General features: G+C 40.3%; 2 protein-coding genes across 2 annotated transcripts in view; one reads left to right on the top strand and one right to left on the bottom strand.

Moving 5' to 3' along the window:
• pappa2 (pappalysin 2) overlaps nucleotides 1–7650 on the top strand; it is a 46436-nt gene extending 38786 nt beyond the window's left edge. Inside the window, exons 21-23 of the mRNA XM_076295229.1 lie at nucleotides 752–823; nucleotides 4715–4813; nucleotides 6765–7650. Coding sequence (XP_076151344.1) covers nucleotides 752–823; nucleotides 4715–4813; nucleotides 6765–6872 — 279 coding nt within the window. The 3' untranslated portion in view covers nucleotides 6873–7650. The remainder of the gene's footprint in view (nucleotides 1–751; nucleotides 824–4714; nucleotides 4814–6764) is intronic.
• Nucleotides 7651–8429: 779 nt separating this feature from the next.
• Nucleotides 8430–12480, bottom strand: part of astn1 (astrotactin 1) — a 208475-nt gene continuing 204424 nt past the window's right edge. Inside the window, exon 25 of the mRNA XM_076293301.1 lies at nucleotides 8430–9757. Coding sequence (XP_076149416.1) covers nucleotides 9520–9757 — 238 coding nt within the window. The 3' untranslated portion in view covers nucleotides 8430–9519. The remainder of the gene's footprint in view (nucleotides 9758–12480) is intronic.

The raw sequence follows: 12480 nt of genomic DNA, 5'->3' as shown, positions 1-12480 counted from the left end.
CTCAAGGTGACAGCCTTCGTCTGTGTTGATTCTGGGGTGTCAGAGCATTAGATCAGCTCGGCTTTCCAAGAACGTCGTCCAAGTATTTGTCAGTTGGGGTAACAATGATGGAATAAAGGCCATGGAAAAGGGGAGATGGATCTTAGATGGGGGACCCGTGTTCCTGGAAACCCTTGCGAACAGCCTACCCCGACAGTCGAGGCCAGATGAACACATGTGAGAGCTTTGCCATGTTCTGTAACTTGGACAAAATAGCCGCTTGTCCTGAGGGAAACGAAACGGGCTTGCTTTGCTTATTGTGCAGCCATGCTCTTGTGCTCTTGGAGGGAGTGCGCATAACGTAATGGTGTGCGGTGTGCATACTGTACTTAAGATGCTCAGAGTAACTGGGATATCATGTTAGTCTCATATGAACCGCCAATATTGAACAATGATACAGTACAAAAAAGCCCTTTGGTTTTCATGCCCAAACCTTTGCCTCTGTTGATACATGAAAACATGATGCATGAAAACATTAAAAGATGTTGACATCATTCAAGACTCGTTGACAGTTATTCTAAATACGTTCTACAGATAAAAAGAGGATATACAGTACAATTCTACAGCTCTCTGACTTATCATGGTCTGTTGAATGTAAATTTATGAGTGGTCATAATTTTTTTTATTATTGCTGTTCACATCCAAATGACCCTTACCTTGTGGATTGAAGTGTTGCTGGGTCACAACAACAGTAATTCTTTCTCCCTCACAGAGTATTGTCTGCACTGGTATGAAGAAATGGTACCCAGATCCCAAGAGCATCCATTGTATTCAGTCCTGTGAGGTAAGTGAGTAAACATTTAGCGTTTTTTTTTTCTAATTGCCTCACAACTTCACGGTTGCAGTTGACCAAATATCTTTTTCCCTGAGATAATCAAAAAGCTGTGTGCATGAAATTGTATTGTTTGGAGTCCACCTCCTAGTGCAGTCCTGCCGCTCGCCCTCTGGACTTCACAGTGTTAAGGATTACGCATCACTTCAGGTTGGACGGCATCAACGCTCTATTCTTTAAGGGGTGCAAGCTGGTGTGTCAGCATTGCCATGGTAATGAGTGATGAATAATCTTAGAAAAAAAGAAATGCTTTGACAGAGCTAGTACCTTTGTCCAGAGGGGTCTGGAATTGTTGTGTGGCTCTGATGGGAGTTGATAAGCATCATTTGAATGTTGAGTGATAAGAGGAATGACTATGAGGAACAAGAGCCAACGATGTGCTCAGTGGAAAGCCGTTGGCCGAGCGGGCAGTTCTCCCCCTGATTAAAAAAAGACGAAACAGTAAATCAGTATTATTTGATCCCTCTGTCTGATGATTCGTGTGTTTATGTACGTACCTTTTGGATTTGTTGTTTCTCACCAAAGTGGTATCAGATGAAACTGTTCTCGGCTGGAACCAGCTGCAGTGTTATTTTTGGTAGAAGAATTTTCTCTTATTTTATAATCTAATATATATCTAGTATGTTCAACAAGTGCATGTCGGTTTGCCTATAGATCAGTGAAATATATATCCGGATGACATTAAAACTCATTGAGTCTCATTGTTTACAATGTTCAGTGTTTTTTCACAAAACATTTTCTTTTTCAATGTTGCCTGACTGCTTGACAAATGAAAGTTATCTGAGCCACAGAAAAATGTAGGTAAATGTGTATGTATGTAATATTTGTTTTGCAATATTTCAAATATTTAAGAACACTGTTAAAGCAACCACTAATGAATATCTAAAGACTGAAAATGTGATGATCCATGCTGAATTCTAATCTTCCCAAACAGTACGACTGTACTGTTGCTGCCATCTCTGGTATCTCATGCAAGCTCGTCAAAGAGGCCCTCTCCCTCTCCTCATCCTCGTCAGCTGGCACTTCCTCCTCCAAAATGCCTGATATGCCGGAAATTATTAGCACTTTACTCACATCAGAGATATCAGTGATGGCACATCATTAACATGCCAGAGGAAGATTTTTCAAACATTAAATTCATTGGTAATTTGGATGAATCATTGCATAGTTATAGACATGTTCATTCAAGGATGAGTCTAAAAGTCCTCACCTTTAAATAAGATGTTTTGTATTTTCGCATAAATACAGAAACTCAAAACAAATATGAAAGCAAAGCAATTGAATATCTTCATTGTTGTGAGGTGCAGGCTGGATATAGGGGTGGGGGTGCTGGGATCGATTCCGAACAATACATCCAGAGAGGTTACCTAAACTGTTTTGACGCAAAAGCAAAGATTATTTTTAAAAACAGTTTACATCACACATGAAATGGGGGGGAAACATAATTAGGGGCCTTTCGGGAAGTCTGGGGAGTCCCAATCAAGAGGTGCATACTTCAGTGAAGCGCAATGCCAGCACTAACATGGGGCCTCAAAACACCAACGCTTGTTGCCATGGAGTGTATTTTGTTTATTGTATCTTTCACCTAGCATTAGACATGGTTGGTCAGCAGGCTTGTGGAGCGTGGCCTCCCCCTTCAGTTTTATGGCAGGTTTAGGGAATTCGTTTCACAAAGCGCCACATAAGGTGAAAAGACACTTGGGTTGTTTCGATGTCTCCTGTGTCAGGGCAAATATTCGTTTGCTGTTTGTTCTCTGATACTTGGAAATATAAACAAACCCTCATCCAGGATACCCTTGTTTAACAGTTGTTATACAGGTTTTTTTATTTTTTTGTTTTTGTTCTTTTTTTTTGTCTCTGTGTGAGTCACTGAGGGTGCATTTTCAATAAGTTTACTTCCTCTAAAATCACACTTTGGATACGGTGACAATAACAAATGGATACCCAAATCCCTAGAGGAGCATTCTGGGAAAGAACAAGATCATGAGTCGTCTGTTCTATATTTCATAAGTGATGTTGAAATTCTTGCTTAGAAGGAAAAAAAAATCCTAAGAAGAAAAAAAAATCCTAACAAAACTGTTGTTGACAGATGACAGGACTAGATTTTGGCCTTTGAAAGTCTTTGAAGATAAGTTGCTGTAATTTGCCAAAATTGACATTTTAAATATGCCTCCTCTCCAGCAGATATCCGGGAAATGTCCAAGAATGGGCGCAATAGATGAAGCTCATAATTTCTTTTAACACTATTAAGATGATGAAATACCCCCCTCCCCCCCACCTCCAACACACACACACACACACACACACACAAACACACACACACACACACACACACACACACACACACACACACACACACCAGCCTGACTTTAAGTATGATAGTTCAATCAGCAATGTCTTTAACCCCTAAGACCTCTGAAGTACCACTCTATCAGCTGGAAACATCCAGGGAGTGACTCAGACATAAAACAGGCATGTGCCTTACTCACACCAGGCGAGTAAAGATGAAAGAGGGCTGAATCTTAGCCATATAGAGGGGAGGAAAAATAAACAAATCACAACTCAGCAGTAGGTTCCAATTCTAATCTGTAATAAACTGTATGGCCAACGGAATTTACAAGTATTGACATCATGTTAAAACATATTGATGCGAAGAGCTCAGTTGGTCATACTCTCGAAATCTTATTTTTTTATTGTCTTGTTCCCTGGCCACAAGGGCAAAATACGGATGTTCACATGGCACAGGTCAGATGGTTTTGGCCTCACTCCTTGTCCATTTTCAAATGGTATGCAGTGTTTCAACTTTAGCCTAACGTTTGTTGGCAAAAGCTCCCCACTGGCTCAGGAATCTACATTCCTGTAACCTTTCCCATTTATTGTAACACATTTCTTCAAGCTCTCACGTTGAAACCTGATTTTTTATTTGATTCCCTGACAAAATATGTAGCTTCTTATCAAACCTCAACCACTGGCATTACAAAAGTGGGAACCCTTATTTGGAGCTACTTCATTAGAGCAGACATTAACACTAATAATGCCCATGTAAACTTTGACTGCCTCACAAAAAAGGGGTAGCTGTCTACCAGACTAACTTAAAAGCACAAACCATTTCATGTAAGAGTCAAACCTAATCGCTGTCAAGTGCTGAAAGGCCAAAACAGAACAATGAAAAATGATATTTGTTTATGACTTGGCAGTTGGGTTGGGGAAGGAAGGAACATTTTCGCCAGGGTGAAGTTCCTCAGAAATCTTCTCAGCAGCTGCCCTCACCCTGTGATATGCCGTCAGGTACAACCTGAAGGCTTTGAAAGAACTCCATGGCCTGAGAAGAAGCCAAAAGTATCTTTGGCAGACACCCCATATTTTCTTAGTTTTGGCTCGCAAGGCTGAAGGTTAAGTTGAAAAAGTTAAAGGCTGTCATTATGACGCTTGTAAGGTTTTTCCTGCAACTTAAGGCTGATAATTGTGCACCTTTGTAGACAGTTGGACTCTTTTTAACTTTATATAAAAAAAATGTTAATGGCATTCTCACGAATGAAGCTATGACTCCTAAACAGGAATTTTGGAAGTTTCCTCGGGCACAGCTGGAAACATATTCAGACCTGCTGCATATATAGCTCAGTGGCCATTAATAAAGCATGCTACTGTAATCACTTATTGAGAGAGGTGGACTGGGTAGACTTTTGGACCTCAGGAATTTGAATAATCGTTTCTGTCCTGTATCCTGTTTTTTAATTTAAAACAGACTAGTGCAGTCCATGCCACAACGATGTGGTTTTATTTTTTTTAAAAGTGTGTGAAGCAGAGAAATGATCTACCATAATTTCTTTTTTTCTTTCTTAGCCATTCGGAGGCGACGGCTGGTGTGATACCATCAACAACCGGGCATACTGTCAGTATGACGGCGGAGACTGCTGTCCTTCAACGCTTTCCACCGGAAAGGTAATCCCATCTCAGATCTGCCTCCTGTCCACACCTCATGTCCTCGCTCAGTGATCTAATGCCCCCCCCCCCCCCCCCCCCCAAACTCACATTCCCGACACTGAAAGCCACTTGTCTCGCCATGGTTTCACACCATGAGTTATAGCAGCGGGAGACTCCCCCTCTTCGAAACGAGTGAGTTAAAGGGGAAAGAGTGGTCATCGTAAATAAAGCTCCAGTTAACATTTCTTTTATGAGGGGAAGGCCAGATGGCAGTGGTCATGGGCGACAGTAAAACAGGCCTTTAATGAGTGGGCCCTGAGAAAGCGAAATAAACCACCAGCGACAGCATCCTGCCACTGTGGGTCCAGCGGAGAGACAGTGCCAGTGTACACACACGCACGGCACGCTGGACACACCCGTGTGCCACACGAAAAGGATACAACGCTTAAGGCCCATTCACACCAAGAACGATAACTATAACCATAACGATAAAAGCATTCACACTGAACAACGATAAACAAAGTCTCTCCTTGTGTTAATGAATGTGACGGTTAAAATTCAATGGGTTCTGATTGGCTATTAGGTTTTTATCGTTCTGAAAATCGCTCTGAAAGTGATCCCCAACGATATCGTTCTTCATGTCGTTATCGTTATAGTTTATGTGTGAACGTCGTCATTCATATTAACGAGAACGATATTTATTTATAGCTATCGTTATCGTTCTTGGTGTGAATGGGCCTTTACCGTCCACTCAGGGTTGGTGAAGGGGTCTCGAAGGCGCCCTCCAGGTGAAAGTGACACGGATGTTGGAAAATGGAAATGAAAGAATGAATGGAAGGATGTAGAACTCTGTTGGAAGGATGTGTGCTCTCTTGCTCTCTCTCTCTCTCTCTGTCTTGCATGTTGACTCTCTTTCTACTTTCACTCACTTTGTCCATTGCTCTGTCCATGGGATGGACAACATACATTTTTTCAACAGCTGTAGTCTAGTCAAACTCAGCAGCCCAAAGCCATGGACACGCATTGTGTTCATTCTTGAGAATTCGGGTCGACTGTAAAATAAGGGATACCTGCAGAGGCATTTCATTTGAGTGTCAGAAGAAACGAGACGGGCTTGGAAATGTCATAAAGATACCACGTATAGCGGCCAGAACTAACAAATCTTGAGCTCTGTTCATAAAAGAATGGAAATCCTCGGTATCGTGCTCCTGCATCATTAAAATGTTATTGGAAAGGAATCTCAGCTGCCTCCCAGTTCAACTACCTTGATCAGTGAAGCAACCAGACACGTTTAAAGAAACTGTCCATGGTAAACAAATGTCGTTTTAATGGCAGGGCAGTACAGGGTGACTATGATCTAGGTCTCAGCCCCCACTTTGAACAGCTGCTACCCCCTCAATGAAACAATTACCTCCCGTAAACATTGGGCGAAATCAGTGCTAGCCCCTGAAGTTGCATTTCATGTTTACTTTTCTTGAGACGGTCTGCTTTGCGGGGCATCTGAGTTTATTTTGCAACCTGTGGTGATGGCATGCTTCCTGGACAAGACCCTGGCAACTCGTCCCGTTGATTCTAAACACATGTTCATCTGTTCACCTCTTTTGGTGGATTTCCTTTCCCAGATATTCATGGTCTCTCACAGTTTTGGTCCATGGTGCACCTTAAGACATGATTTCACCACCTTCTCCTGTGGTGTACCTTTTGACACGACTTCACACGTTTCAACACAGTCCAGCTTTTTGAAGTGATTTCACCTGTTTCTCTTTCAGGCATCTTTTTCATGTGTCTTTCAAGAAGGTTCCTGAGGTTTTTTTTATTTAGTAGTGCATTAGTATGTTTGCACATTATTTTTTAATTTATCATGTGATAGCCAACAGTTTTTTACTAATACTTACTGACTAAAATTTTAACTGACTATCAAAACTGTTTTCACTGACTTACCAGATATTAAATTATTATTTATTGACAGGTCATTCAGTTTGGAGTGGACTGTGATCATGATGAATGCACTTGCCGCGATCCTGAGGTAGAGGAGAACAAGAACAAAGGCAAACCAACAGACCCAGGACAGCTTTGAGTGATGGGAAAAGATTTACTGTATATGGACAGCTCCAATGAGACAAAAAGAACTCGCAGATGGGCAATACAAATGAACTCTGTCATGTTCTCATCACAGAATGGCATGGTGATCATGTTGTAGCCAAAAGCAGTATATCAAGTAGCAGGTGCTTCAGAAGTGCACATAAAGTTATACTAATCTATAAAAACCTTCACTAATATATTTTGGACAATCTCTAACATAGAAGTAGGTGTAGATGTAAAAGATTATTTTAACATCATATCACACAACAATGTATGTCCTTTATCCTTATGGAACAATTTGCAAACATGCTAGTTAGATGAATATGTAAGGTACATCTGATTTCAGAGGTTTTATACAAATATTAAGTACATTTATGAGAGTACTAGCTTGTTTTGTGTCCTATCGAAATATCAATAAATTTATCTGAAGCACAGTTTTATTGTCATGTGTTGTTGATCATAACACATTTAATACTGATGAATGGTGATACCATTGCATAGCATAAACTACAACAACTACCTAAGCCATTAAAGCAACACCAAAGAACTTTCCCTCTGTCCCACGCACGCAATTTGTTTATCCAGCACCGACTTTGCAAATAACGATGTCCACAGACAAGGTAGAATATGTTGCACGATTTATGAAAGTACGATGTATTGCGACATCAGATGCAAGTAAAATTTGTAGTTTCTTATGTCTCATTCCATCGAACTACAGATCCGCTACCCGATCTGGCAAACTTACATAGTGCGGTTATAGCCGATAGAGAGCCGCAAAGCGGATGCAGAAGTGCCGTTCACCCTGTTACAAGTTGATGAACCGCTGAAACGATTTTGGAAACATTATTTTAAGGTACAAAAAACTCTTTGGTGTTGCTTTAATAACAATTAACAAACATATATGAATGTTTTATAAAGGCTGTTTTCAATTGCATTTACTGTAGATGTCTACCAACTTTGATGACATGTTCACAAAACACCTTTGCAATGTACTTCACTTGACATCATATCATGCAATGGTACAGTTGGGGTTCAAACGAAATAGTGTTTTACATGACTGCTGGCAGTGTTTTACAGTATGTCACAATGATATAAGCATCATACAGAATAAACAGATGTTGTCTAAAAACATGTTACATCATGGGGACAATGATTCATATTTTACAAGCACAATCTGAGCATTGTAATGGAAGTGGAGCCTGTTAGTGAGTTGATTGCAGATTTGGATAGATTGCCAAAATATCAATATCAAGTGATAATAAGGCTAGCACGACATAAGGTGATACTGATGCATAATGTTAAGATGCTGTGAAATTCATCCTTAGGACAACACCAAATCCATCAGCAAAAATTTGATCCAAGGTCCAATTTGATCCAAGCTAGTCTGAAGCTTAACTGTGCCTCGCTAGCAAAATGTTTGTTGGATTTTAGTCATGTGAATCATAGGACACCGAGACAAAGAAATTGTATTTCATATTGTATTCTTTATTATTATCATCATCATCATTATTATTTTTAATATCAAAGGTTGAAGAAAATGTGCACACTATATTAGCTTACAACATGTCAGTAAACCTAAAAATAGCAAGCATACTCTAGTGTTAGAATTCAGCACCACAGAGACGATGTGGTCTTGCCTACTACGCCATTACCATTTACTGTAGAAATAGCAAGAGAAGAATACAAACAGGAGGTTCCTACTGTTGGCCTGACTTGTGTTTGTTGTTTAATCAGGGCATCACCTGTCATTGTAATTACATTGAATATGGCGAAAAAGGCAATGTTTCAGCATGGTTAGCCCAATATCCAACATCATTTCAGTTCACAGATGTCACTGTTCAATTCACAAGGAAGGTGACAGTGGTTTGACAGAGGTATATACGTATGACTGTTGGGATTTGTATTCTCCACTGCCAGTGCGGTATGGTAATGATTGTAGACATCGATATATTGTAATAGTCTAACAATTGTAATAGTCTAACAATTTTGGCAAATTTAAATATTGTGTCATAAAAAACAGAAACATATAACACATTGAACTGTACACAACCTTTCAGCATGTTCTTCCTCCATAAAAAAGACCTGTACATCAGTTTAAATACTATTTTGAAGCTTTTCATTTTGAATACTACATTCAGCATGTAACGAAATCATTTATTTGTACAAGTTCTATGCCAGAATCTTTTTAATAAAATCCTTTAATAGTCTTCCATACCTATATGCACTACATAGAGACACATAATTTGCACACTAACTAGGGATTTCTTCTGCTCTTTTTAAAAAAGTAAACCAGTCTACCCATGAGAGCCATCCCAGTATCTACTTTATATGGGATGATATACACAACAACATTATCAGGCAGTCAGAAATGATTAGTATTTAACTTCACATAAATGGTAAATTGAAAAGAAATAATAATAATAATAATAAAAAAATTGAAAAACATGTAAGTCTTAACCATCCCTCCAGTAACCCTTTTAAGTCTCACCTTAAGAGTTTTACTCAAAAACAAAACAGTAAACAATAAAAAAAATGTTTGATCTCACAAAGCCCCATGTATATAACATTAAGGGATCCAGACCACAGACATTGGAAAAGAAGCCTGTCAGGGACGTTTGATTAATCTCGTGTGTTTGTGACATTCATAACTCCCTGGGCTCACCATAGTCATTGTATAGCACAGGGAGGAGCTGCTCGTCGCAGGCCTTTTGTAAGTCTTGGCCGAGGTCCACCCAGTTGAGGCCAAACGCCTTGGTGTCAGTGTAGCGGCAGGACAGGTGTTTGAGTGAGGCCCGGCGGAGGCCGATCTTGGGCTCCTGCAGCAGGGCCCGACACCAGCCGCTCAGCTCGTCCAGCTGCGTGAGGATCAGGCCGGCCTTCCTGCAGTAGAGAGAACACCAAGCCCGAGTTAACACGAGGCCTGCTGGGAACCTCTCAATTGTATGCAACTGTGTCGCTAGAGCGTCTCCTCTCGTGAAGAAACATACAAATGAAGACATGAAGAAAACAATATATACTATACATAGTGTTGGCCCAAAATCTAATGGCCCAGAATCTATTGGATTTTTTTTATTGCCTTCACAATGTAAATATCAGTCTCTACAAAATCACCTCCCCATGTCAAAAGAAGGAAGGTGTTCTTGAGCACTTGCACTGAATGCTCAATTATTCTGTAATTAAGTCGAATGAGAGCAGAAACAGGAGAAGGGCAGAGAAATCACAGTCAGTGGCACATGGCTTACCAGAACTGTGACCTTAATTAGCAAACTGAGAGGAGCCTGTGATTCACATACTAATTTGAAATGAGTCAACTTTGCCAGATGACATTTACATAAGCAAGGAGAAACTTGCAGGAAATCACTGATTTATTTATTATTCTGTTGTTGTTTGCTGCTGCTGCATAGTTTGACATTCAGTGGTCCATTCGGTTGTTTTACGTAAGCCATCCTCCAACAGCCTGCAGGTTGGGAGTGGAACGGGCACTTTCTCTGGCACACAACCTGCCTTTACACAGAGAGACTGGAGGTGTTTTTTATTCCAGCGCAATATGTGCGGCATCACAACATCTACACCAGTGACACCAAGTGTAGGTTACATCCACGCAGTGGTGCAGAGGTGCAGAGTGGAACAAATGTCTTTGTGGGCTTTGCTTCACAGTGCAGGAGCGGATGAGACCGACGGAAAGTCACAGTGAGTTAACTATGAAATACAGTAGTGGGCTGAATCAACTAAGACACAGGCATGTGCTGTTCCCACCTTAAATGATGCACATCAGACTCTGGACAGTGGATATGATGAATAAATCAAAGTCTGTGGCTTGACTCTTTTTACATCGTAATGACAGCCCAGACGGTTTCTCCCCGCACTACAGAGTTGCAGAAAAATGTGAAACAAATACATGAAGGTTTGTCAAGGTATCCAGGAAGGAGTTTTTTTTTTTCAACAGTCGTAGCTAGGAATGCCATATGATTTGCAGAGCACATGCTCCAGATGAGTTGCCACCCTGGCAAGTTTTACCAGAGCATTTTGATGGGGGCCAGTGTGGATATTGTAGCAGAGGTATGATTCACAGGGCTGGAAAGATCCCTTCATTCCTTCGACATATCTTCACTCCGACACTCAGCCAAACCAAAGGCTCGACAATGCAAACAGAGAATACCAAGTCTCCGCGCAGCCATAATGCGAGTGTTTTGAAGTCAACTCACAGTATGGTTAAAGGGTTGGAAGGCTAACACATTTAAAATAACGCATTTGATTGTGAAACATTCTGAATAAAAGTGTAATTACATAGACTAATTAATCATTTAATCACAGAAACATTGGGGCCAGATTGAAATCTGAACACACACACTAGGAATGCAAGGATTACAATACAATGATAACTTTCAAAAAAAAACATTTTTGATCTGAATTTGTTTTACATGTACATACCAACATCTGTTTTATTCTTTTGTTATTCTAAGCTTGATTTTGAAACCCTAATATGATATTTGTTGGATTCAGAAATATCTGTTGTTAGGCATCTGATAAGCCATGCTGCCCGGGGGACAATAGTTAATCATGTTCAATGGCAAAACTTCAAAAAATATCTTGATGAATTCTTAATGATGTTAGATATTGCCACATTCATTCTGAAAAGTAATTAAAAAAAGCTCCCCCCATGCATAGACCTAGTACTGATTCTGCCATTTATATCTTTCCTCCAAACGTATTTATGTGTCCAATATCATGCCACATTTCAGTGGCTTTCAGAATCTGGATGTTTATTTGCTTAAAACAAAAAACCCTGTGGTTTGTTATGCTTTCATTTTTCACGAAAGTACGTTTTGGTCTCCAAATAGCAACGGTTGTTACCATAAATCCTGCACATGTATGGAAGTGGAAAATGGCCTCTCATTTCCAAGGTACACTCTCATACCACCTTAAGCCCCTCCCACTCAGCTGTCCTGCTGTGGCCTGCCTGAGCTATGAGCAGACTACTGAATGGAGAGATCATCCAAGTGTGGCTTAGAAAAAAACACCCCATGATGATAGTTAGAACATGATGTTTGTCTAAACAATGCTCAGGATGAGCTCACAGGGATGTTCTGCAGTTGCCACACACACTCCACTTCCACATTCCAGGAGATGTAACCTGCTCTATGTCATACATAGCTGAGCATACCAATGGTCACATGACCGCTTAACTTTCATTCATGCTGTCTCCAAAATAGGCATCCCAGGGCCAGGGTCAGTTACCAAGGCAAACATGCCTACTATGAGCATCCTAAATCAAGCATCCTGACAAGCAAACTAGTTATGATAACCTATCATGTTTGATTAAATAAACATGCAGACAACAACAAGGCCGTGGGTCCAATACTCAGTGAGCATCCATATCAGATAGAACGCATATCATTCATATAAAATGTATATGAATGTATGTCAAATATAAATGTCAATGTACTGTATATTATGCCATCTGTTCTCTTGGGAAAGAAGTGTGTTATGTTATGTTCTTGCGGCCTATAACATATTTAAGATGGAGAGAACAAAAGTCATGCACCAAAATGTCTTTCAGGCAACAAAAATAGTTCAAATCACATTGCCTTTGAAGCCATTGA

Source organism: Alosa pseudoharengus, unplaced genomic scaffold (genome assembly GCF_046254945.1).
Source record: "Alosa pseudoharengus isolate Yale_2024_CS ecotype anadromous, Long Island Sound unplaced genomic scaffold, YU_APseudo_1.1 YU_APseudo_1.1_scf_2, whole genome shotgun sequence".
NCBI lineage: Eukaryota > Metazoa > Chordata > Actinopteri > Clupeiformes > Clupeidae > Alosa > Alosa pseudoharengus.
This window is presented reverse-complemented; position numbering and strand designations above follow the sequence as displayed.